General features: G+C 41.7%; 2 protein-coding genes and 1 long non-coding RNA gene across 3 annotated transcripts in view; 2 read left to right on the top strand and 1 right to left on the bottom strand.

The window, feature by feature from the left end:
* LANCL3 (LanC like family member 3) overlaps nt 1-16,059 on the top strand; it is a 39,566-nt gene extending 23,507 nt beyond the window's left edge. The window contains exons 2-5 of the mRNA XM_050936656.1: nt 6,156-6,279; nt 7,315-7,512; nt 12,614-12,821; nt 14,356-16,059. Coding sequence (XP_050792613.1) covers nt 6,156-6,279; nt 7,315-7,512; nt 12,614-12,821; nt 14,356-14,515 — 690 coding nt within the window. The 3' untranslated portion in view covers nt 14,516-16,059. The remainder of the gene's footprint in view (nt 1-6,155; nt 6,280-7,314; nt 7,513-12,613; nt 12,822-14,355) is intronic.
* LOC127043056 (uncharacterized) lies at nt 355-27,775 on the bottom strand. Its single transcript, XR_007772121.1, has 4 exons — nt 27,687-27,775; nt 19,199-19,270; nt 13,914-13,989; nt 355-919 (listed from the first exon to the last, which is right to left on the bottom strand). It is a non-coding gene; the product is annotated as an uncharacterized LOC127043056 (long non-coding RNA).
* XK (X-linked Kx blood group antigen, Kell and VPS13A binding protein) overlaps nt 27,551-27,920 on the top strand; it is a 30,013-nt gene continuing 29,643 nt past the window's right edge. Inside the window, exon 1 of the mRNA XM_050936642.1 lies at nt 27,551-27,847. Within this exon, the coding sequence (XP_050792599.1) occupies nt 27,603-27,847 (245 nt within the window). The 5' untranslated portion in view covers nt 27,551-27,602. The remainder of the gene's footprint in view (nt 27,848-27,920) is intronic.

Below are 27,920 nucleotides of genomic sequence, written 5' to 3'. Positions count from 1 at the left end.
TGATGACTTTGGTGCTCTTTGCCCCAGGCAAGTGAGATATGCTGTTATAGCATGCTAGCAGTTATAAGAGAGTTGCATTGTCTTCCTCAGCAATTATCTGGTTCCCTCACCAAGGATAAACTGTGGTTTCAGGTTGGATTCAGGATTAGTGTCTCATTAAAGAGAGTGGCCCTCTTGTTGTTGTATTGTTGCCAAGGCAAGGGATGTGAGTCAGAAGAAAAGAAAAAAGGGATCTGACATTTTCTTTTTTAAGAAAAAAGTAATGTTACCCCTTTTCAACCTAAGCAGCTAGTCAAATTGTGGGGCTCTGGGGATTTTCCAGATGGAAGTAGAAATTGATAGTCAGTTACTCTCTTTGATGCAATCTTGTTTATTTACAAGAAATGCACAAAGTTCTGCTTCTCTGAATACAGGAGAAATCAAAAACAAAAGGAGCAGTATCTGAGCGTTCAGCCTCTGTAACCAGCAGACCCAGAAACCCCTTCTCTAAATTATTCCAAGTTCATACTGTGCTCACAGGCTATTGCTTGGCTTTCTTGTTTTTTTGCCTCTCCCTCTCTGTCTGTCATCAGTCTGTATGTTCTGCCTTTCTCTTCTTAGTGATGTTAAAGCATCAGCCAGTCTGCATTAGCAACAGTGCAGTGCCATTCTAGACGGTATCACTTGAGAATCAGTACTTCAGGGAATGGTGTCAAAAATGTGATGTGGCTGCCACTGTTTGGAAGGGATGCAGACAGCAAAATACTTCTACTGTAGTACGAAAGTTGTATACCAATCAAACAGAAGTAACATTGTGGAGGATTAGGCCCTTGCCATCTTTGTAACCGTGAAGCCTTCCAATCCAAACAGGAGGCCTCTAGTTTCCTTGGAGAGCCCACATCTCACACTCTTTCCATTCAGGCTCCTGTTTTGGGATCACCTGCAAGACAAAAGAGTGAGCAGTACATTCCCTGAAAAGATTCTTGAAACATTCACGGTTGCTGCTGGCCCAGCAGTAAGAAACAGGGCTTACAAGGCTTGAGAACTGAATTTTGGTGTCCTGCAATGCAGCACACTGTCATTAGACTACTGGGCTGAGCCCCAGCCCATCTTAATGCTGGAGTCAGCTGGCCTCCTTAATACAGAAATGTTCTTCTTTTTACAGCTATTGTGCAAGCCATAGCTGCTTCAAAGGCTCCCTCTGCTGGATGTTCAGAATACTTCATTATGAGATTTCAAAACAAAGCCTTTTGATAGTACGGCACGAATTTCAATTACTATTTTTGACATTGTTATAAAATATTTCAAGAAATATATGGTTGAAATCATTTAGATCCTTTTGTTAGAGTAACATCAGGGAGAGATTTGATCTGTTAAGTCTATAGCCAGTAACTTTTACATGCATAAAACAAGGCTTCTGGTATAATACAATAAATCCAAATGTTACATTCTAGAACAGTGGTTTTCAACCATTTTTTCATTTGCAGACCCCTAAAAAATTTCAAATGAGGTGCAGACCTCTTTGAAAATCTTAGACATAGTCTGCAAACACCTAATGGCCCATGAACCACAGGTTGAAAATCACTTTCTAGAACTATTAAATAATAATACTTGGCACTTACGTTGTGCTTTTTGTCATAGATGTACACAATGCAGTACAACAATATAGTTGTAACAAAACAAATAAGGTTCTCATTCCTAGGCGCTTACAGTGTTAAGACAGCAGGTATGGTACACTGTACTACATAGCAGTGTTTCTCAGGAGGAGAGTCGTAACCTCCAAATGCAGTCATAAAGGTCATGAGTTGTTGAAAAGTATATTACAATCTTAAGCAAAGCAAATCTCTCTTCCCCCACTCCTCACGCACACTTACCCTTCAAGGTAAGTATTCTCTATCAACCTCTATGCATGCACATGTGTGCATGCACACACACACACAAATGAGCTAGGCTTAATATCGTCCAGATACTTTTTTTTTTATTATTCTTATGGTACTGTATAAGGGAATCATGAAAATGTTTGACTTTGAATAAAGAGTGTCTAACCTGAAAAGTGTGAGAAATTCTACCATGTGGTAATGAACAGCCAGAAGGGGTGAATGGTCATTATAGACCAAACAATTCCCAGTGGACTTTTTAGTAGGGTTTTATTTATTTACTGAATGAGATGCTTGGCTTAAATTAGTTGGGAACCTGTTGCTAAACACGGGGTGTCTTCATGAAAGGAGACAGATACTCTGGACTGACAAAATAGACAGATGACGAGACTATGGACCAAGCATAGTTAAGTCCTTAAATGGTGTATTTAAGGGTTATTGAGAAAGTAAGAGCTATGGGAGATCACTTCATCCATCGCCAGAAAACAGTAGCTGTTTAACAGCACGCAGCAACGTTACTCAATGTTTCAGAAGAGAAAAAAAAGTCTTTCCTATTTAACTGAAATTGCGAAGAAAACGTAGGCAGGCAGATTGTAATGATCTGCATTGAAATGTAGTGAGGATATTAAGATTAACACATCTACTGTTATTAAAGATCCTATAGAACTTTTTATATCCGCATAAATCTAATATGAAAAATAGCACCTGCAGAAGTGCAATGCTTCTTACTGCCATTCAGCTATTGCCTTAAAGGGAATAATGCCACCTACTGAATGACCAACATGTATTAAACGTGACAGCCTTTGAAGTGGCCTGGGAAAAACAGTTTACCAGAATTACAACTACCTCAAAGACAAGGATTTGTATGGATTACGAGAGCATTTCCCTACTGGCCTTATTTTTTTCACCATCAAAGCATCTCACAGATGGTTTGGAGTTGGTTGGAGTTGGTATACAGTTTATCCTTCCTAACAATTTGCAGTTGGTGCTTCTGGCTATTTTTTTGCTGGCTCAAAGGAAAATCACAAATAAAATGCACTACTACAGTAATTCCCCCCTCAAAAAATACATTAAGATAGAGTTAAGGTTGGGCGCATATATCAATAGTTTAGAATAAAAACATTACAGAGACGTCATTTTCCCAGACAATTGTGAGCCGAGATTAAATTTAAAAGAAATTGAAGTGTGTTAAGGTATGGAAATGCACTTTAAGTAACCCAAGCATGCTTAATTCTGCCCTGTAATAATACCATGCAATGATCATATGGTTGTGTTTGAGGTCCAGGATTAAATGACACTTTTTTTTTAAAACACTGTGATGGAGGATCTGGGGACAAGCCCCTAATTCATATTTCTTTTCAAAAGAAAAATTGTTTAGGGATTTTAACACAAGCTAACTGAAACTAAGAGTAGTTATCAATGGTTTACTGTTGAACTTGGAGGACGTATCCAATGGGCTCCGCAGAGGTCAGTTCTGGGTCCAGTACTAGTCAATATTTTCATTAATGACTTGGATAATGCAGTGGAGAGTATGCTTATGAAATTTGCAGATGATGCCGAGCTGGGAGGGATTGTAAGCACTTCGGAGGACAGGATTAGAATTCAAAATGACCTCGATAAATTGGAGAATTGGTCTGAAATAAACAAGATGAAATTCAGTAACGCCGAGTGCAAAGTACTTCACTTAGGAAGAAAAGAAATCAAATGAGCAGCTACAAAATGGGGAATACATGGCTGGGCAGTAATACTGCTGAAAAGGATCTGGGGCAGGGGTAATCAATTAGTTTTTGTCAAAGTCCAGATTTCATGATGAAGGCCCAGACTCCAGAGAAAATAATACAAAAAACCCAACAATAACAATAAGTAAATTTAAAAGATTTGGGGCTCCGTTCAAAAGAGTCTGGCAGTCCAGATTGGGCCCGCGGTGCACCTATTGACTACTCCTCATCTGGGGGTTATAGTGGATTACAAACTGAACATGAGTCAATAGTGTGATGCAGTTGTGAAAAAGACTCTCATAATTTTGGCATGTTTTAACCAGCGTGTCATATGTTAGACCAGGGAGGTAATTATCTTGCTCTACACGGCACTGGCGAGGCCTCGGCTGGAGTACTTTGTACAGTTCTGGGCATGCCAGTTTAAGAAAGATGTGGACAAATTGGAGAGAGTCCGGAGGACAGCAACAAAAATAAGAGGTTTAGAAAACCTGACCTCTGAGGAAAAATTAAAAAACCTGGGCATATTTAGTGTTGAGAAAAGAAGATTGGGGGGGGATCTGATGATAATCTTCAAATATGTTAATGGCTGTTACCAAGAGTACTCTGTCTACTGAAGGCAGGACCAGATGAAATCTGCTTAATCTATAGTAAGAGAGATTTAGGTTAGAAATATTAGGAAAAGCTTTCTAACTATAAGCATAGTTAAGCTCTAGAATGGCCTTCCAAGGGTGTTTGTGGAATCCCTGTCATTGGAGGTTTTTAAGAACAGGTTAGACAAACATCTGTCAGGGATGGTTTATGTATACCTGGCAACACCTCATTTCAGGGGGCTGGACTTGATGACCTCTTGAGGTCTCTTCCAGCCCTTCATTTCTATGATTGTATGATAATCACAAAACTGAAAAGAATTCAGAGCCATTAGTGCAAATGCGGTGAACCTAAGGTGACTAGTTCTAAACACTAACAAAAAATGAGTGAAGTCTATGATTATTAATAACCTTATTCATTTGTATTGCAGTAACACTAAAAAACTCTGATCAGGGTTCTGTTCTGCAAGGGGGTGTACAAATATCACAGTCACTTTGAGCAGTTTGTAGCAGAGAATACTTTATTTCGGTACAAGTGAGGTAACAGAGAGATTTTTCCAACCGTTTTCTTCCTGTCAAGGCCTAAATAACACCAACTATATTCGCCTCATTTTGCTCATCCGACAAGGGTGCATGGCTTTTCAAGAACATTGCCTGCATACTTGACAGTTCAAAAAGCATTCTTTAAAATGAAGAGCTCATTATAAGTCCTATAGCACAAGTAGTTTATTTGAGACAAGCAATGGTAAGGCTATCATTAGTTTTTATTTCTGTTACTAGTCCTGTCAGGATTCATTATATTCTTCTTTTATTTCTCTGCCTCCTGGTGTCACTTTTCTCTTCTATTTCTCTCTTCACAAGAGGGGAAAAAGAATTAGTTGTGAAATGCTTTTTTCCTACAGACTACGCCTGAATTAATGATTCAGGCAATTAAAATGCCTAGAAATGAACCTTTCTTAGCTTCCTTAGTGAAGGTCAGCCAGTAACAGATGTGAGTGGTAGAGAGGAAATTGCTAATGAACACAGGAAAGTGCATATCAGTAGAGCCCTAATTAAGAAAATGTAAAACAGATTCCTAATTCACTACTGAGATGCAAAGTCAGTTCTTGAAAAAGTACATGTCCTATGAAACAAATTAATAGGTAGCCAGCTTTTCCTTCTAATGTTGTAATGTGGGCCATCATCCAATTATTTACGAATCAATAAACACAAGGCAGCTTTGACCTGCTTGTGGTGATAAAGCATTGCAAACAGCTACCCTCTAACCAGCTGTACAACCACTAACCACTTTATTTTCAGTAATGTTGCCTTGAGATAAGAGGTATGCAGCCAGACATGTTGTGTGATAGGATGTTCCTTAGGTTAGAAATTTAGTGTCTCCTATACCAACACTTAATCCTCAACTACAACCAGAAATGAAACAAACAAGAAAATTGAATGTGCCTTCCTCCAATTTAATACCTTCTCCCTTTCCTCTTGTGTTATGTTGCTTAAAGCTCCTTACATGTTGTTCCTTATGCCTGGAACAGCCTGTCAGCATTCATCCACCAAGCCCCCTTGCTCCTCCTTAGAATCCACTTCTTCTAAGAATCTCTCCTTTCTCATCATTAGTAACTGCACACTCTCCATTCCCTGAGCTGTTGTCTTGTGTCTCATCTTCTGCTTGTTAATCACATTTCACTTAGACTGTAAAATCTTTGAAAGAGAGAGCATCTCTCTTTCATTGGGCCTTACTCTGATCCTATTGAAATCCATGGGAATTTTGTCACTGACTTAATTGACGCAGGATTTAGGCCTGTATGTTGAGACATGTTATGTAATCCTACCACACTATATAAATGATTGTTATTGTTAATAACATTACTGTATACATTATACATGCACACAGAGGCAATGCTCTAATATATGTGCCAGGATGAAAAAAAGGGAGCTGTATGACTTTTAAAAGGGAAAATTGTTATAACAGTCTGTCTCTTTTGGTGTTTTCTGCTTAGATGTTGACCCCAGTGCAGATCAGATCAATTTGCCAGGCTATATTAGAATCTGGGAAGCAGTATGCTGTGAAGAAGAGGAAACCATGCCCACTCATGTACTCTTATTATGGAACAGAATACCTTGGTGAGTAGAACACAGCAACCGCTTAGAAACCAAGGCATTGCTTTGACACCAAGGTAATAGACTACTTAGAAACAAGATATTGGCAGGCAAACAATGTGTACAGTCTGCTTTTCCTAACTAACAAATGGTCATACAGGTAAATGGACAGATACTGTATGTGGGCCACTAAAATGAATGTAGTGATTAGTGCTAGTTATACACTGCATATTGCCACTAGGCTCCAATATTTCCTTTCTGCAGAAAAACTTGTAATAAGGAAAAAATCCATAAACTTTGTGAGATTCCTCACTGAGTTGGCGCCTTTGCTTCTTTGAAGCGAGGAGTTTGCAGCTGTTATGTGTTTGTGAAATGCAGTAGAGAAATGTTTTATCTGCGCTTTAATTTTCATTACTCTCAAATGTTGCTACTCTGTAGTGAGATGGGTGAATTCATACTGAGTTCTTCTTTAAATTTAGGAATCTGAAAGATCTAAGTAGTAACAAATCTTTGAGTTGCATGTATAAGACCTGTACTCAACACAATATTATAACTGTCAAAACAAGACAGGCAGGGCCGACTCCAGGCACTAGCATTCCAAGCAGGTGCTTGGGGTGGCAATCTGCAAGGAGCGGCAGTCCGTGTGCTTTGCCGCCCCAAGCAGCACGCTGAATTGCCGCCGCGGACAGTGGGGGCAGTCCATGTGCCGTTAGGGCAGCACATGCATTTCCACAGCAGCGGCAATTCGGCGGCAGCTTCTATGTTCAGCTGCCTGCAGCGCCAATTCACTGGCAGCTTCTGTCTTCAGCCGGAAGACAGAAGCTGCGAATTGCTGCTACCGAGGAAACATGCGTGCCACCCTAACAGCACACGGACTGCCCCCCCACCATCCGTGGTGGCAATTCGGCGTGCTGTTTGGGGCGGCAAAAACACTAGAGCCGGCCCTGAAGACAGGACACCCATCTGCACCACACAGAAATTATTTCCAGTAGAAAGATGCAGTGTGATGGATCTGTGAGCAAAAATAATTCTTCTTTTAACCATTCCTGTTCTTTACAGGTGCAGCCCATGGCCTTTCATCCATCCTTCAGATGCTGCTGTCCTATTACGAGTACCTTCAGCCTGCAGATAAGGAGCTTGTATGGCAGAGCATTGACTTTCTTATGGACCAAGAACAGAACAGCAACTGGCCTCCTGAACTGGGAGAGACAATTGAGCGGGAGAGTGAGCTTGTGCACTGGTGTCATGGAGCTCCAGGTCCTTTTCATATTGATGCTGTGAAGTAGCCAGATGTTACCAATTACAATGCTTTTCACACTAAATGATTCCATTGAGGAAATAACGTCAGGTCAAATTTTACTGATTTTACCATTTATGTCAAGCAGGAAAATTGTTCATGCTTTTTTCAGTTAAGTTTTTTTTTGTTTATTACTGAAGTGGGTGGAAGATCAGGCAATGAAGGAAGTTCCCAAAACTCTTTGAGGTATTTTCAAATATGTTGTTACAAAAGCCATTAAAATCCAATAGTACAATATGTCACCTGATGACCTAGCTGTAATGCCCTGTACTCTCATACAAGAAGCCCAAGTATGATCTCTATTCCAAGCCCTTGCTCCCATGCATAGCAGGGACTTCAGTGCATGATATATATGAGTTACAAGGCAAGTCTTGGTTGGCTGGAGGGTGAAGGTGGCCTTAGTGTACTGAAAGGGGCACAGCCAGTACCAGACTTAGTATTTATGGGTGGGCTTGGAAAAGTTTTTTGCCTCTTCCCCTCAAACATAGCCTATTTCTGTCTGTTGCTATTGTACACTTATGCACAGATCTGACCTAAGGATTTTTTTATGGGAAGGGAAGTAGCAAATATGTCCAATGGCTGGAGACGGAACACCTACATGGGGAAATGCCTCTGGAAATCTCCATTACATGCGTCTGACGAAATGGGTATTCACCCACAAAAGCTTATGCTCCAATACATCTGTTAGTGTATAAGGTGCCACAGGACTCTTTGTTGCTTTCTACATGGGGATGGCTCTGAGTTGCTCTAGAGAATTCTTTTCCAGGTATCTGCCTGGTGGGTCTTACCCACATGCTCAGGGTCTAACTGATCACTGTATTTGGGGTTGGGAAAGAATTGGCAGAGACCTGGCAGGGGTGTGTGGGGAGCGGAGTGTTCACCTTCCTCTGCAGCATGGGGCATGGGCCATTTGCAGCTTTACACTAGTGTAAATGGTGGATTCTCTGTAACTTGAAGTCTTTGAACCATGAGTTTAGGACTTCAGTACCTCAGCCAGAGGTTAGGGGTCTATTACAGGAGTGGGTGGGTGAGATTCTGTGGCCTGCAATGTGTAGGTCAGACTAGATGATCTTGATGGTCCCTTCTGGCCTTAAAGTCTATGAGTGTATGAGTATGCAAAATGTTAATTGTGGAATTTCCCCAAATTCAAGAGCTCTGGGGAGGAGGGGAAGCTTCTGTCTGAGTTCCATGCTGACTCCAGTTGAGGCTCTCACTCTTGCTTTAGCAGTGTTTGCTTGTGCTGTTGTATATTGAAATTACTTCCCAGCAGGACATAGTGACCTAACTGTTCTTACTGGCTTTGTAACCTACACCTAGGCGATAGCAGCAAAAATGGACACAGTGCTCCAGTACCGTTCATTTTGTTAAACAAAGTTCAGGAGCAGAGATCCATGTATTTTAAATGTCTTCTTTTCAAATTGCAAACAGTGCAACATGATTAGAGCCCTTAACTGTGCATTCTGCCAAAGCTTTATCTTTTTCCTGACATGTAGGGAGTGAAGGTCCCTTTTCCCTGATCCTTCCCTGTGGGTGAAAGGAAGTGAAGCCAGCTTTGTTCAGTTAATTTCTCTCTTGGAAAGAAATAAATTTAGACTCCAATGGGAGTTTGGCCCACTGTGTGTGTGCTGGTGATATCTGTGTGGCAGAGGCCCCTTTGGCAGGCTCACCCGTCCTCTGCCCACTAATCCATCTACTGGCCAGTACTTCTAACAATACAAACCATGAAGAAATTTCAAACGGCCACAGTCTCTCATTATGGAACAGCCAACTGGATGAAAGTTTCTTGCTTCCTCCTCAAAGGCGAATATTTTCCCACAAAATTATACGAGTTTGTGGTGCAAGATGGGCAGTATTTAGTCCTGTCCCAGGGACCGATTGATAGTCTGCTACCTCACAACACAGCAGGGCTAGAACTGGATGATTTACACCATTAGAAAACAGGGGCTTTCCAGTGGGTACAGCATTTACTCTCAGCCATCAGAGCATCAAGATATCAAGTGGTTAAAATTGGGATGTTTAATGGAAAGTTATTTGAGGTAATTTTTAGAGCCTTCTAAATATTCTGATTTTCCTTTCCCTGGGAGTCCTCTATGTTGTGCCCTTCATCAATCATGACTAATGCGGCCATTACTCAATACCACACCACTATATATTTTGTATGTGTCACTGAGAGCTATTTTAAATAGGTTTTTTGAGATTCAAATTTTTGAAAAATTCAGGCTGTATTTGTATCCCTTCTCATGTAGCATCTGTCTTTTAGTTACTGTGAATCCAACTGCACAGTGATCACGTGGAGATTATAACTAATAAAACTGAATCACCTCTAAAAATGACTTAAAATGGCTTTTTCATACATGAAAAGGACATGACTGACAGCCAGCATCTCAGGATCTGCCAGGGCTAGAATAAACTGCAATGTATCCCATTGGAAAGGGGGTTAGTTCTCATTTCTAGGGCCTGGTCTACACTACACGTTTAAACCGAATTTAGCAGCGTTAAACCTATTTAATCTTGCACCCGTCCACAAAACGAGGCCCTTAATATCGATATAAAGGGCTCTTTAAACCGGTTTCTGTACTTCTCCCCAATGAGAGGAGTAGCGCTGAAATCGGTATTACCATATCGGATTAGGGTTAGTGTGGCCGCAAATCGACGGTATTGGCCTCCGGGCGGTATCCCACAGTGCACCATTGTGACCGCTCTGGAAAGCAATCTGAACTCGGATGCACTGGCTAGGTAGACAGGAAAAGCCCCGCGAACTTTTGAATTTCATTTCCTGTTTGCCCAGCGTGGAGCTCTGATCAGCACGGGTGGCGATGCAGTCCCAAATCCAAAAAGAGCTCCAGCATGGACCGTACGGGAGATACTGGATCTGATCGCTGTATGGGGAGACAAATCTGTTCTATCAGAGCTCCGTTACAGAAGACGAAATGCCAAAGTATTTGAAAAAAATCTCCAGGCTATGATACAGAGTCCACAGTACAGTGCTGTGTGACAAGCATAACGGAAAGCCAAAGAATCAAATGGACGCTCATGGAGGGAGGGAGGAGATACTGAGGACTCCAGCTATCCCACAGTCCCCGCAGTCTCCGAAAAGTATTTGCTTTCTTGGCTGAGCTCCCAGTGCCTGTAGGGTCAAACACATTGTCCGGGGTGGTTCAGGGTATATCTCGTCAATTTACACCGCGCCCCCCCCCGTGAAAGAAAAGGGAAAAAAATCGTTTCTTGACTTTTTTCAATGTCACCCTATGTCTACTGCATGCTGCTGGTAGACGCGGTGCTACGGCACTGAACAGCAGCATGCTCTCCCCTCCCCTCCCCTCCCCTGTGGCAGACAGTACAGTACAAAAGGACTGATAGCCGTCCTCGTCATCATCCTGTGAGTGCTCCTGGCTGGCCTCAGGTGAAGTGGGCCGGGGGCACCTGGGTAAAAATAGGAATGACTTCCGGTCATTCCCGGCAGATGGTACAGAATGGCTGGTAACTGTCTTCATCGTGGCAACTAGGGGCTGAGCTCCATCAGCCCCCCTCCCTTTTCTAAAGAAAAGATTCTGTACTGCCTCGACTATCACAGCAGCAGGAGGCTGGGCTCCTCTCCCCCTCACCATTTAATGTCCTGCTTGGACTATCATAGCAGCTGGAGGCTGCCTCCCCCTCATTTTATCTCACTAAAAACTCAGTGTTTCTTATTCCTGCATTCTTTATTACTTCATCACACAAATGGGGGGACACTGCCACGGTAGCCCAGGAAGGCTGGGGGAGGAGGGAAGCAACGGGTGGGATTGTTGCAGGGGCACCCCCTAGAATGGCATGCAGCTCATCATTTCTGCGGGATCTGACACGGAGCGGCTGTGCTCTCTGGTTCTCTGATATGCTGGTTCTCTAGTACACTTGCCCCGTATTTTAGGCAGGACTGACTCTATTTTTAGATAAAACATAAAGGAGGGAATGACCCGGGGCGTCATTCCCATTTTTGTCTTTGCGCCCCTGGCCGACCTCAGCGAAGGCCAGCCAGGAGCACCCATGACAGCAGCAGACGGTACAGAACGACTGATAACCGTCATCTCATCGCCAATTTACAATGGCACAGCAGACGGTACAGAACGACTGGTAACCGTCTCTGCTACCTTGCAAAGGCAAATGAATGCTGCTGTGTAGCACTGCAGTACCGCCTCTGTCAGCGGCATCCAGTACACATACGGTGACAGTGACAAAAGGGAAAATGGGCTCCATGGTTGCCATGTTATGGTGTCTGCCAGGGCAATCCAGGGAAAAAGGGTGCAAAATGATTGTCTGCTGTTGCTTGCACGGAGGAAGGAAAGAGTGATGACATTTACCCAGAATCACCCGCGACACTGTTTTTGCACCATCATGCTTTGGGATATCAACCTAGAATTCCAATGGGCGGGGGAGACTGAAGGGACTGTGGGATAGCTACAGGATAGCTACCCACAGTGCAACACTCCAGAAATTGATGCTAGCCTCAATACATGGACGCACACTGCCAAATTATTGTGCTTTGTGTGGCTGCGTGCACTTGACTTTATACAATCTGTTTTACAAAACCGGTCTATGTAAAATCGGAATAATCCTGTAGTGTAGACGTACCCTAGCTCTGTAGAAACAAGAACTACTGGGTCTTAAACCTGTCATCATTGCAAGACTAATTTTTGCCCATCCTTGGTGTTGGGTCAGTGTGTTTTGGTGGGGGAACTCCACATCTTTGGGAGAGAAGAAAATGTCTTGTCTTGTGGCTAGCTGGTTTAAACACAAAAATGTGGCTGCTGTTTTAAGCTGCTCAGGGGTTTGAAATGTTAGTCCTGGAATGAGATGGCTAGTGGAGTGACTGCATGTGAGGCCTTTAAAGGTGCATGCTAAGTTGCATTTATCACATGACTCAATTTATCAGACTGCTACCACCCTCATATGTGTGGCGTGTAGACTTAGGTGAATATATATCATAGATGAGAATTTCCATATTCTTACGTATTGATCATATAACGTTATGCCAGCCGGACTGTACTTATAAAAACAAAACTGATTTCTCTGCTGTTTCCCTAGGTATTGCATACCTGTTTGCAAAAGCTTATCTGATTTCCAAGAAGCCCCAGTATCTGGACACTTGTATCCGCTGTGGGGAACTGACATGGCAGAAGGGCCTGCTGAAGAAGGGACCTGGAATTTGCCATGGAGTGGCTGGTAGTGCCTATGTGTTCCTACTCCTATATAGGCTTACTGGAAACTCTAAATATATCTATAGAGCACAAAGGTTAGTATTCTCACCATTCAGCAGCACCTCACTTTGGCTTTGGGGTGTATTATTGTTATTGAGTTTGGTGAAATACAAAGAACACTCTCAGAACCTTGCATAGTCTATGATCACAATTCCTTCAAGTGGCTTAAATCTTTAAACATCCAAAACAGAACTAAAAATGCCCAGAGCTAGCAGAACACAAAACAATTTAAACAGGGACATTCTGTCTCTAGAGCAGAACAGGCTAACAGATTTTACATTCTAACAACCTATTTCTTCCTCAGACTAGTCCAGCCTCTTTTTAGAGACTGCATTCAAATAGGGTCATGAGCAATTGATTACATTAACTGATGAAGTGCTTGTAGTGTGACTCCGCAACCCTTTACTGGGATTAAACTCAAAAAGGTCCATGCTACTTACTGACTTTTTGTACCTCCCCCTATGGTTGCCATGGGGGGTGAGGGCTAGAGGAATGGCACTAGATGGCACTGAAGTTCTGAATACTCAGAGTGCCCAAATATGGTGTGGATACACACCTGCTAAGTATGGGACTAAGATCATAACTCATCAAACATAGACTATTGAGTAGGTGTCATGTTGTTGACTTTTAGCCATTACCAGCATGGGTTGTGCCTGTCCAGAAATACAGCAGTGAAGGCCTCCGTATTCTATGAACAAATACCTGAGAATTCTAGCTCTTGCTACATAGCTGAGTGAAATGAACCGCTGGTTTCATTATATTGATTCTCTTTGGTTTTCACAACATGTGACACTGTCTCTCAGTACATGGAAGTGCAACTAAGCCAAGATCTTGCTTCTCCACATATTTTACACACACATAGGCCTCATTCTTCTCTCACTTACTCCAGTTTTACATCAGTGCAACTCCATCGACTTCCTATTTAGACTGGTTTAAATGGGATGAGGTCTATGTAGAATTATAGTAGGGAGCAGTTTATTTTTAGTTCAGATTTTTTTCTAACATATTGTAGCGCTTTTAAATGATATGTTTGTTTCTGTTTTCCTTAGCAAGCAGGAAATGGTTCTGGAATCACAATGACTTATTTTCAATGCTGCTTATTTTATAGGATTTTGAGAATATTTCACCTGCTTAATCATGTCTGTAATACAGGGCTTCTCACATCCATCCAGAAGACATTGCTGTTTTGTGTCCTGCTGGGTCCTGATGAAACAAAGACCAATATAAAAACACTTCAAAAAAAAAACATTTATAAATGTTATACAGAGGCACAAAAAAGCTTGTAGATGTCAGACGGGCACCAAGCATGTCAAATATATAAATGCAGATTGGAACATTTCTGTTCTTGATCAAATGGACCTCAGTTTAGTGAGGGGAAAAAGGTGTAAACAGATTTGCAGATAACATCTGATAACTAGCAGACGTGAAACTATTAATATTCTTCCTATTGCATGAGTTGACGTGAAGACTTCTAATGACAAATGGACAGTTACACAGGGATGGCACAACGCCAGCTGCATAAAGAGAGAGGTAATAAAGACTTATTTTTTTGTCTTTACTGTTTCTTAGGTTTGCAGAGTTCTTATTTACAGAAGAATTTAAGGCTGGTTCCCGAGCATTAGAAAACATATATAGTCTGTATGAAGGCTTCTCGGGGACTGTGTGTTTCCTGATTGACTTGCTGCAGCCCAACCAGGCCGAATTCCCTCTCTTCAGTGTCTTTGTCTAGAGAAGGATGTTCTCCAGTGACATATTGGAACAGCCATGCACAGGGCACCCGCAGTTTCACTTATCTGTAAAGGGAGGCTATTTACAAAATAAGCCACATTCAGTGGTACCACTAATGCTAGCCTTAATTTTGCGGGGGTGGGTCAGGAAAAAGCCTAAATATACTGGGGTTTGGAGAGGGACGTATGTGGTTTTAAAAAAATTAACAGTTCAAAAATAAAAGAGAATGAAGTGGTTTTTCAAAATTGAATGGACAGAAATTGGGCTGTACTAAGCAAAGTAACGTCTTCTGATTATTCAAATGAGAGTGAAAGAGGTGTTAACAATCTAACATGATGGTCATACAGAAAAACAAAATGGAAATCAGAACAGTAGGGACATGCAAGGGAAATAAAATGATTAATCCAATGAGTTTAAAAAGAGATCCATAAAATGCAACCTTATACAGCTATGCTCTTGTAGGTGACACAGGTCACTAAAGTCTGAAAAGGCAAAATCTGGGATTTCTTAATTAAACATTTCTTAGTACTAGTACCACCTTTCCTAGAAGTACCTATATGTTGGAATCTTTTCATTGTCATATGCATATAATAGCAGTTATACAGCTACATTCTGTCTTTAATTGCACATGTACCACATTACTATTGCAGTCAGTGGGGTTTCATGTATGTATTCATGAATTTGACCATGAGTTTCAAAACTGTGTGTGTGGTAAGAAACACTAATCCCTATCATCACCTTACGGTATAGTAGTAGTACTCCATCTTTTTATAAATATTTTTCTTTCATGAAGATCAACAGAAGGCATGTAGAAGACTTGGATCACTAAATTCTGTAGCAAAGGTCTTAGACAAGGTGTGTGAGGTAATGGTTTTTATTGGACCAACTTCAGGTCAGACTTGAAGAAGAGCTCAAAAGCTTGTCTCTCTCACCAACAGAACTTGGTCCAATAAAAGATATTATCTCATCCACTTTATCTCTCTAATATCCTCTGGCCAACATAGCTACAACAAACTGCAAATAGAAAGGATATAGAAGTCAAGTGCTATTCTCACAGTATCAGATACTAGGTAATATTGCTTATTGCTATCATCGAAAAAACTGCCTTTTAATCCATTATTTGAAGTGTAGCATATATATGGAGATTGAAAAAGTGATCGACAAAATAATTTCCTGATGAAATGGGGTGATACACTTTAGAGATACAAATTGTATGCAGACCTTTGATTTAACCCTGAATACTGGGCTTAGGAGAAGGCTGATAAAAAGTTTAAAACTAAAGCCACTTATTTCTCTGGTTAACAAAGTAATGTTGCTAATGTACCACACAAGGTATTGTACTTGCCCAAATGATTTGTGGCTATTGAGATCTATGGTCAGTCCAGTAACACTGCACTAGCATGGATAGGTAGAAATTGTATTTATTTATATATATATATATAAAGAGAGAGAGAGAGAGAGAGAGAGAGACTATTTGAAACTGAAACAAAATGCAAATGTAGATTTGTTAAACTACTGTAGCAGCAAATGCCTGTATTTACAATATATCAGACCAATATATTTCTTTATACTGGAATACAGTAATATGATTGAATTTAAGAGGAGAGTGGGAAGGCTGATAGGTCAAAAATTACACCCAATTGCTTCACATGTACAAGCTGACACGTGCATAACCCAATCCCAGTACTCTGCTGATCTGCCATTCCCTTTGCGTTTTTACCTGGAAAAGATTCAGCTTTTCTTAGGGCCTGATCCTTTAAGGATTCCCATTGACTTCCATGGCTTTGGATCAGGCTATAGAATGGAGTCAGAGCTTGCAGCCCTTATATATGTTGTTAATCCTTACTCACTCCCACAAGCCCCTTTCACATAAATTTATTTAATGGGATGACTTGGATGAGAAAGGGATGAAGAATCAGACCCCTGTTGTATGGTGGTGTGGTACAGTATTAAGTCGTGATTTCACCCCAGAAGTAGCTGCATTTTGAGTAATGCATTTCAGTGGTAGATAAAGCAATCTATTTTTATATTAGTCTGTCAAGCACTTTGGGATCCTTGGAGGAAAGAGAATGTCAGAATGTACAGTACTATCAAAATGCAAAGTGTATCATTACTTGCTTCATTGTTGTGTGCAGAGACAATACCTCTCACATGTATGTGTACCTATTGTGCTGAAACCTGAAGTCAGTGGGAGAACAAGGATAAGTAATATGAATGGGATTTGTCTCAGCATGTTTAGATGTGTGCCCAAGATTAGAGGTCACCCCAGCATCCCAGATCTGCTGCTGGTCGATTGCTCAGCTGAGAAGTTGGGATCTTTTTCCAGGTTACACCCCATGTTTTGGATGGCTAGCAGATTTTTTTAGAATTTGGACCCTTTTAAATGTGTTTGGGAAAGATAAAATTTTTGACCTGTCAGTTTTATCCTTGTAACCTGATATTTAGGGCCCTACCAAATTCACGGTCCATTTTGGTCAATTTCATGGTCATAGGATTTTAAAAATCATAAATGTCATGATTTCAGCTATTTAAATCTGAAATTCCACTGTGTTGTAATTGTAGGGGTCCTGACCCAAAAAGGAGTTGGAGAGGTCACAAGGTTATTGTAGGGAGGTTGTGATACTGCTACTCTTGCTTCTGCGCTGTTGCTGGTGGTGGCGCTGCCTTCAGAGCTGGGCAGCTGGAGAGCGGTGGTTGCCAGCCAAGAGCCCAGCTTTGATGACAGAGCCACCACCAGCACCAGCGCAGAAGTAAGCGTGGCATGGTATGGTATGGTATTGCCACCCTTACTTCTATGCTGCCACCTGCAGAGCTGGGCCCTCAGTCAGCAGCCACCGCTCTCTGGATGCCCAGCTCTGAAGGCAGCGCAGAAGGGTGACAATACTGCACCCCCCCCCAAAATAACCTTGTGAACTCCCTGCAACTCCTTGGGTCAGAACCCCCAATTTGAGAAACGCTGGTCTTCCCCCGTGAAATCTGTATAATACAGGATAAAAGTACACAAAAGACCAGATTTCAAGGGGGGGAGACCAGATTTCATGTTCCATGATGCGTTTTTCATGACCATGAATTTGGTAGGGCCCTACTGATATTATTTAATTCTAAACTTATATTGTACATAGTATTCATGCAGTTAAAATATAAAAGTAACGATATCCATGTTGCAGTATTTAGAAAGCTGCTCTAATTGCTTTTTATTCTATTGTGAAAAACAATCTTGGAAATATTTTTTTTTCTTAAAACAGAGAACTGGATTCTGCTATCATCTGGACTCAGGGCTGTTTTAATCCTGCAGTTATTACCTTCAGCCTTATTTACAGATGCAGACTGAAAAAACAGTGGTTTTGGTATATACAACCTAAGAAACACAATTTAACCAACTCAGTCAAAAGCAAAAGACCTAGAACTTAAAATCTATTTATATAGCAGCACAATAATCATCACATTTTAATTTTTTCTTCATTATCTCTGGCACCACAAAACCTAATTATAACCAACTAGCTATGTCTCAGGAGTTTTCACTGCAGATGGAGATGTGTGTCAAAACCCCAAACAAATCTAGAATATGGAATAATTACAAAAATTCAGATCCTAAACAAAAAGTATGCTGAGATTGTTACAAGACTCTAAGTTTTCAAATAGGAACTCAGTGACAATGTTTTAAATATTTAGAAAAAAGTAAAAATATTCCATAAAGGCAATGGATTAGATAACTTATTTTGCTATTCTATCATGTTTAATTTCCAATATGTATAGTTTTATTGATCTTTTAAACTTGTTCCTTATAAATGGCAGTAATTGCAAGTGTTAAGTATTCCTCATCTGTTCCCTGATGGCTTTCTATCTCTATCCTTTTGCAGAGCTCATTCTTTCTGATTTACATTCAGTAAGGAATCTCTCTTCTAATTTGCCATATATTCTAAAAGCAACTGAAAACAAGTTTACAGCCTTTTCTTGTAATCCTTGCTCATGAAGGTAATCTTTAGCCATCTGGGACTAATTGTGAGAGTAGCAACTACTTGTGTAAGGGTTGCACTGTGTTTATTATCTATTCTGCTATAAGAAAACAGATATAACCACTCTCCGTTTTCAAAAGCCTCAGGCCCATTCTGTTCTATTGAAGTCAAAAGGAGTTTTGCCATTGACTTCAGTATGAGCAGGGTGAGAACTCTCATTTATTTCCGCATTTGTAAAATAAAAAATATATTGTAGTCTCTTGGAACTTAATTGTTTATCATTTTAATCCTGCATTACCTTTTAAGAAAACCACCTTACACTACCTTAACAGTGAAGTCCCCATGCTTCTTAAAAAAAAACAGCAACAAAACAAACAAACAAACAAACAAAGGAAAACAATTCAATTTAATTTTTAATAAATGCTTGTGTTGCAGTTGCATTAATTTAGACTTTGATTCTGCTTCAAGGATTGAAAAAACTCAGCACATATTTTCAAAGTTTCTTTAGTAGCAAAACAATTCATAAATTGATAGTAATAATGTACAGTTAGATATGTAGGGTTGGATTTCAAAACTGTATAAAGGAGTTAGACACCTCATTTCTGCTGGGAGCTGGGTGCCTAACTCACTTAGGCACTTCTGAAAATGCTAGCCATAATGTAAAACTGGATTTTCAGCTCTTTCCTCCTCTTAACTCACATCCACTTGCAAATTCCCTTCATACTTACCCCTGTTGCAAACTTTATTGTAGCTTTTAAGAAGTAGGCAAGTAAACAGCTTGTCTGCAGATGTCAGTGTTTCTGTGAAGAGATACAACAAAGTGATAAGCTCTCCTGTGTTCTATCCTTACTGCCTTCAGAGACTAATTGTGTCACACCCAGGCTGAGACACAATGTCTAGCAGAAGTTACCTCTTCCCGCCCCAGAACCAAAATCTCACAATTTGAAACATCATAATCCTGTGCAGATTATGCCACCGTGCTGTGATAATACTATATGTTAGGAGAACCTCACCACTTACCAAAAGTAGAACATGAAATGGCAGAATCTCTTTTACACATTAAATTAAAATCCCTTAATGTGTTTGGTTGCTGAAATATAGGCCATAGGAATTTAAGTGGTATATAAGTGTTTCTGATAATGCTTTTTGAAAGCAAAGGGGTTATGCTTTGCCATACATTGTGTGTATTGTTGCTTATTTATAGTGTGTGTGTATCCTGTTATTGTGTAGAGTGGTAGAATAGATATCCGCCTACGGTGCTATATACTATTTATGACTGTTGGCAAATCATCTGCAAATGGTTATTGTTGAATAATTTATTTTATTTGGTGATAGAACTAGATCTGAAATATTGAGGTTTAGTGATTTTAGGATTTATAAAGCCAGGTACAATGTGTAATTTTCAGCAACAGAAATGTGAGTTCTGACAGATACTTTTTTTTTTGTTTTTCCCCTTAACACTCAAGCTTTCAGCATCAGGAATATATTTATTTTATGCCATTGTTTTAAATCTCAGCTTTGTCTACATGTTTTTTTTTCTTTTTCCCCCTCTATCCATGTTATAAATCACTTCAGAAGGCTAGATTAGCAGCCCAACTGCTTTGTTTTTGAAGCACACTACAGCAGAGCTGTCTATTTTAAGGTAAAAGGAGATTGTCCACATATTAGTATTAACGTTACTTTCTCACTCCCTGCTGGCCTCTGCTCATTGGCTCTGCCACTTCCCTGATGCTAAATATAATCATTGGACTGTATATCGATTGTCACTGACTTTTCAAATCTGTGAATGTAACAAAAATGAATTTGTAGAGAATATTTCCAGTTTTACCTTAATTCATTTCTACTAAGACAGTCACAAAAGGGTGAGTAAAATGGACTAGTGTTCCAAAATATGCACCTAAATTATCCTTTGAAATATGCACAAATGAACAGAGACACTGGTTACCCTTAAAAACTTTTCAGTTTTCTTTGTAAATAAGTAATGTCACTTTCATATTCCTGATACTGAATATATAGAAATGCCATGGATAACGTGAGAACATTGATTATTTTCAAAGGTCACATTGTTAAGTTTTAAGTGTGACCACTGTAGGTGTGTGCAAAATATAGAGTTGCAGGTGTAATGCAATAATTCTTCAGGCAGAGACCCATATGCACATGTAGTTACAGGGTATGCAAACATAATTGTATGTTTTATGCATGTGATTATCTGTTTTTACTCATGCATGCATCACTGAGAGTACATCTTAGTTGCCCATTTTTTAAAATTGGAGCAGTAACGTTTATGGACAAAATGTCTCTCTCAGATCTATAGAGCAGATCTCAACTCCAGGGCCGCCCGGGGGGAGGAGGGGTCAAATGGGGCAATTTGCCCCAGGCCCTGGGCCCCAGAGGAGCCCCGCGAGCCCTGGCCCAGCATCAGTCTGGGTCTTCGGCGGCATTTCGGCAGTGGGGAGCCCTTCAGTGCTGCTGAAGACGCGGAGCGACTGAAGGCCTCCCCGCCGCCAAAATGCCACCGAAGACCCAGACCATCGCTGGGTGAGTACAAACACCGCAGCTCCCCGACTTTGCCCCAGGTCCCCTGAATCGTCTGGGCAGCTGTGCTCAACTCTGATGGTCAGCTCCACCTATCTGTCCTAAACGTCTATTGACATAATATCAATGGGTGTTCTCCTCCTATACAAAGGTCACAATATTAGAAATGAGAATTGCTGTACAGATTTAAGAGATGAATCTTACGGTCAAGAACCACATGGATGAGCAACCATTGGCTAACACCACTGGTTTGCATTGCTGTGAGAAGAAATTTGATTTTGTATTTAAATGTTCTAGATTGAGTAGTAAGTAACATTAAGGCTAAACTGAAAAGAAATGAGTAAACATCCAAAAACACATTACTAAGGGAACAACATATTGCAAAGCCATAAGCCAGAAAAACTCAGGACCCACAAAACAATACTGCATTTTTGGGATGTGAATAGGCATTTTCCAAGAAAATAGCACAGAGTTTACTTTGTTGCACAAATATCGTACAGTATGCACTGTACTTAACAGATTTCTGCTGCCTTGAATCAATGCCAATTATAGCAAAGTCATCACAGGCATACTCACTGAAAAAAATTCTGTCCATATGGGAATTGTCTATAATTGTATCTACTGCTATCCATTCATATAGATTAATTTAATGGAATTGTGAAGAAATGCTCAATATGTGTGAGTATTCCAAAAAAGGGGTTGAAGTACACAAACTTTTTGAACTAATAAAATTCCTGCCTAATTTATATCCAATGGTTATCATTGTCATTACTAGTTCTATATTCTGTTTGTAACATTGCCAGTCATGTTCTGAGAAATCAATACATCAACAAGAGACGGATTTATCATAAAGGATGAAAGGCTCTAGTCTCTTATTAACAAATATATAGAGCCCACTGACGTTTTTCATGTAATGATTCAAAGAGAAAGCTAAGGCAATTAGGCTCAAATACAGCAATACAAATAATATGGCAGAAAACTACTTTTAATTAAAACATTTTGCATAGACATGTTGATAGTTGTATAAAAGATATTTTATAATACAATGATATTCCTAAGCAATGTTGCAAAACGTACCAAAAAACATTTTATATAGAAATCCTGGGGTCAGTTGTATACTATAGAGAGAGATGGGAAATCTTAAATATTTCTGTTTCATATCAGGAAAGAGTACTATATGAACTAAAATTAAGTTGTGCCTCAGTCTTTATTACCATTTAAATATGTCTGTTAGGGGAAAAAGGTTTTCACTAACATTGGGCCTGATTTTTCTACTGTGTTAACGTTGTGTAGTCATTTAGGGTCTCATCCAACTCACCGAAATCAATGATAAAACTCCTGTTGATGTCAGTGGTGCAGGATAAGGTCATTACATCTATATGAAGTAGGTGTGAAACTACTATTCTGGGCCCCAAGCCTGCAAATCCTTATGCATGCATTTAAGTTTATTCATGAGTCGCACATTGACATCAAGACTCACCGAAGTCGAGAATATTCACGTAAGGACAATTAAGCACATGCATGTTTGCATGATCAAGGCCCAGTTAGATAGCATTTTACACCTACTTTGGCCCGATTTATCTAAAAATATATGTAAGTACCAGCAAGTGTACAAGGGAAAGTAGATTACATTGCTAACATAGCTATTATTTCATATCTAGTGATCATTTGCTATACACTGATTATTTGCTATATTCCAGCATATGATATATGGTATTCATTTCTTGTGTAATAAGGAAGTGCTGTAGCTTAGCTTCATTTTTTCTCTGTGACACCTACACACCACCATAGCATGGTGCAGTTCCTTTAGAACTAAGATTGATTTTACCCTTGTAGAAATGCACCTTATTGGTTTTAAAACACCCTGATGTTATAATGTTGGAAACACTGTGATCTTTCAAGATGTGTTTATTGTATTAGTTTTACATTGTAGATTATACATGCACTAACAGAAGTGCTAGAGTTATAGCATTTTAAAGCAGTGTTAATAATATTGGCTTAGCAGCGATAGAAAAAAATTTATGTATACCCACATTGTTAATATAAAAACTGTGGTTATCTTTTGCCTTACAATAAAAGCCTAAACTTAAATGTTATGGATATTTGTATTAACTGATTAATTACTCTTGAGAACACTTGCTGTAGGTACCACTTTTCCCTCCAAATCAGTGCTGACTCAATGTCCCAGTACTATTCTTGGTAGCACTGTGCTACTGGAGCAGAGGTCTTTTGGATGAGAAGTAAAACGAAGGTCTGGATTACCTGTGGTCATTAGAGATCCCATGGCAGTTTTCATAATAGTAGAGAGATGTTACCCTTGCTGTGTTGGTCAGTTTCCAATTCAGGCAAATATTTTCAGCCTGCCTAAATTTCACACACACGTCCTCCCTCTCCCTATCGTCAGAGCACCTTCTCTTCCCCTCTGAAGAACATTTAGATGGCACAGTAGTAAAATACACCTAAGCCCCCTCTTCACTATAGCATCCATCTGTGCTACCACCTGTGGAATAACAAATTATGGAGCTATGGTGAACTGTGGGCTCCAGATTTTCCTGTGCAGATGCAGATCTAGAAATGTCCTAAACAAAAGACAGTTATCACTTTTTCTCCTAATACTTGTTGCAGATCTGGAACTGATACATAATAATGTTATGAATAAAATTTTAAAAACACTGTGACCTGGTCAGTAAATGCAAGTTATTGGACATTGGAGTTACTGGAATATTTATTATACTCTAATAAGGCTCAAGTTAAATAGCTCTGTACAGGCAGGTGACACAATCGCTTTTCCTATAAGAGCACCCAACCACCCTTTGAAAGAGAGTGGTATCCTTTGAGGGTGTAAGCCGAAGTGACACCACTGTTTTGTGGTGGGAGATGAGAGATCAAAGGATGTTAAACAATTTAAAAGTGTCTTGATCCCTGTGAAGGGTGATGAGTCTCTGCAGCTGCCCAGAGCGTGTTGTGAGCTTTGAGAAGGAAGCTCTGTGGAAGAGTCTATAGAGAGCTAGTCTTTCTAGGGTCCCCGTGTGGAAGACAAAGACCCAGTAGTAAGCTAGATGTGTGTAGTGTGTTTTATTGTTAAGATATGTTTTCTCTGAAGTGCTTGGGTTCTAAATAAATGATACTTTGCTTTAAGAAGGCCATTTGGTCACTGATTACTATCGTTGTCACCCTGGAGAGGAAAGAATTGCAGGATTTGGACATACCTTAGACCTGCTGAGGTAAATCATGTTTGCAACCCAGGGCCCAGCCTGAGAGTGCCACAATCACATGATTCCACCCTGAAAGACTGGTGATGCCTCAAGGCTTGAGAGCTAGAGGGGGCGAGCTTGGACAGATCAAGAAGAGTCAGACGTGCAGTTTGCCCAGTAACTGAGACAATTCCAATTGCTCTGTTTGTTAGATAATATTCTTTAAAGCCATCATATCTATAAGGATGTGTCCACATGCCTTTATAACCTTCAAACTTCATCTGTTAGAAAGTATGTGCCATCATCCAATAGCAGTGGGTGTCGCTGCCACATAGGAGACCAACTAAGAATTAATTATCTTAACCTTTAAAGCATCATTTCACTTTGGGCATTTGAAATATTTGAATTACTATATGGGTTCATTAAACTGTTACATTATTAGTGGGGCATCAGGTTGGCAGAGAGCACAATGAAAGCCCTAAAACACCATTTTTCCTTCTCAGCATGAACTTTGTTAATGATTGTCTATGCTAGCAGAGACAACACCTTATAATTGCTATGCACTAATTTAAATGACCTCAACCCCCTTGATGGTGGAGACACCTGTGGAGTCTTCGCAGGATGAAGAGTTTTTTAACCATGTGAAAGCAAACATAGGGTCAGGCCTACTGGGGCTTCTGCAGAGGAGGGTTGTGGTGAGACATATATCTAATAATCTATGAAAGCTGGCGTTTGGTTTGAGAAAATGGATGAGGTCTTTTCTGAAGCAGTTTGCCCATCCTTGCTGAGAACAGGATAAGAGACCCATTGTGCAAGGTGCTGTACAAAACCATAAGACATAGGCCCCGCAGTTGTAAAAATAATCATTTGAGGAGGCATAGGCCCTGACACTGGGAAGCTACACTTCTCTACCCATTTGCTGGTGTTTGTTGCTCTGAAAACTCAGAACTGTAATCCACCACCTTAGGGTTTGGCAGCAAGGTCCTGAGTCTGTCTACCCTACAGCTTTCACCATTTCTACCACTAGTATTGCTGTACTATGAATTATGGGTCTGTTTATTTTTCCAAAAGGAGAAATAGGTTGCAGCCCCAAAGCTGTCAAAAGCAGGACAAAAGGTCAGAAATCTATTCCCATTTCATCTTAATCTTTTTCTAAAATAGATTTTCTCAGCAACTGGTCTCCAGGTTCCACAAGTACCCATAAATCATAGTTAAAGTTTCTGCAGTGTTTTATTGAAGCCCTATGGGCACGCCATAAGGGATTCAGGAATTCAGTGCTTAATTTGTAATGAAAGAGGTACCAGGGCTCAACAATTTTTTGACATTCGTAACTGAAGTAGCAAGTGAGGTGCTGGGGCTATGAACTGCCAAGCCTAGAGATGCCACAAATTAAGCACTGCAGGAATTTGTATGCACATGGTAAGCTAGTGAAAAGTGGCTGAATGGGGAGATCAGTGTTACATTATGAGAGAGATTAAACTAGGGAAACCTTGGTTAAAACTTTCAAAAATGGATACAGCTTTCAGGTGCCAATTTAAAACACCTTCGGCCTGATTTTTCAGAAGAGCAGAGTGCCCACAACGCCAACTGCATTCAAGTGTCTCAAGTTGGGCACGTGAAAATTGTCATACAAAATCAGAGGCTGCTTTTGTTCCTGCACTTAGGCCATCAATCCGATTTCCTGATGTTTGCTAGCAGTTCAGCCCAGGTCAGCCTAGATGAACCTGCCACCTCTGATTTATTTCACCCAGGCAATCCTTCCAGGTTGACTCTTGGAACTGGGTCCAACTCCTTTCTCAAAGGCTGGTGAGGACTGAAGTGAGTGGTCAAAGCTAACACAACCTTCCATTTCCTCCATGGGAATGTGCCAACATTATGTTAAGTTCACAGCCTCGTGCAAGACACCCGTCGAAGCCTGTCCTTGTCCCTGCCTACTTACAGTCTGACAAACCACATGGGAAAATGGTGCAGTGGGAAACGGAGAATGAGGATCAGCTTTGAACTTCAGAAATTCTCACCCAACTACAGTTCCCAACCCCTCAGGATTGTCCTGGAGTCTCTAGGGGCTTGTCTACACTACCTGCGGGATCAGCAGGCAGCAATTGATCCAGCGGGGGTCTTAGTATAGATGCAATAAATGGACTGCTGAGTGCTCTCCTGTCGACTCCAGTACTCCACCACAATGAGAAATGCAAGAGTCGTCGACGGGAGAATGCCAGCTGTTGACCTACTGCAGTGAAGACTCTACGGTAAGTGGATCTAAGTACGTCAACTTCAGCTACACTATTCACATAGCTGAATTGCGTATCTTAGATCGACCTCATGCAGTAGTGTAGATAAGCCGTAGGAATTAAAGATTTCTCTTTCATTAAAGATTGTCATGCGATGAAACCTCCAGGAATAGGTCCAACCAAAATTGATGCCCCATCACCCAATGATCTTTAACCAACTGTCTAGGTGCACTGGTGCTGGAATTAAGGGGGGGGGTGCTGCTGCACCTCCCTGGCTTGAAGTGGTTTCCATCATATACAGCAGCAGTTCTCAAACTGTGGGTCAGGACCCCAGAGTGAGTCACAGCCCCATTTTAATGAGGTCACCAGGGCTGGCATTAGACTTGCTAGGCCCCGGGGCCTAAGCCTGAGTCCCACCGCCAGGGGACAAAGCTCAAAAGCCTTGGGTGGTGGGACTCAGGGTACAGACCCCCTGCCTGGGGCTGAAACCCTTGGGCTTTGGCCCTGCTGCCTGGGGTGGTGGGGCTCAGGCAGGCTCAGGCTTGCGTCCCCCCTCCTGGGCTCATGTAGTAAGTGTTGTCAGAGGAGGCTGTCCTGCAAAGAATTTGGGAACCCCTGAGCGGGTTTACAGTGGGGACCGGGTTCAATGGCTCGCAGCACCCCCACTGCACAAATTGTCCGGGCACCCCTGTGCAGGGGGCTGTGGAGGTAACTACAATAAAGCTCCTAAGGGGGAGATGCCGCATTTTCCCGCGCCCCACCCTGGACAAGCAGAGCCGCAGAGGAAGTGGGGGCTCCTCTCCGCTGGGGCTGACCCAAGCCCCTTTGCCATTGCTGCGGCTGCTCTCCGCCCCTGCCGCAGCGGGCAGGCTCTGCCTCGCCCGGGGCCCCGAGCCCGCTCTCACGTCCGGCCGCGGCACAGCTCCCGGGCCGGGACTGACGGGCCCGGGCAGGTCCCTGCTGGGGGCGAGGGGACAAGACCCCGGACGCAGGTGTCTGGGCAGCAGCCGCTGGCCCCGGGGACTCCCCCTAGCGGGCAGCGCTCTCCCCGCACGCAGCCCCGCGGCAGCCCGGCCCGAGCCCCGCGGCAGAGGGCGGAGTGGGGGCCCTGCCCAGCCGGCTGCCGCAGACAGATAACTCGCCCGGCGCGCGAGCCGCCTGCACTGGAGGAGATGAAATTCCCCGGCTCCGTCCTCGTCTCCCTGCTCCTCTTCGTGGGCGAGACGGGCACCGCCCTGTACCTGAGCAGCACCTACCGCTCGGCGGGGGACCGCATCTGGCAGGCGCTGACCCTGCTCTTCGCCCTCCTGCCCTGCGTGCTGGTGCAGTTCAACCTGGTCTTCATCCACCGGGACGTGAGCCGGGACAGACCCCTGGTGCTGCTGCTGCACATCCTGCAGCTGGGACCCATTGTCAGGTGGGTGGCGGGCTGCTGGCCTGGGTGGGGCGAGTCCTGCCCTCCCTATTTACTTCATTAAAAAGCATCACTA

The sequence above is a fragment of the Gopherus flavomarginatus genome, chromosome 1, assembly GCF_025201925.1.
Source record: "Gopherus flavomarginatus isolate rGopFla2 chromosome 1, rGopFla2.mat.asm, whole genome shotgun sequence".
In the NCBI taxonomy this organism is placed as follows: Eukaryota; Metazoa; Chordata; order Testudines; family Testudinidae; genus Gopherus; species Gopherus flavomarginatus.
This window is presented reverse-complemented; position numbering and strand designations above follow the sequence as displayed.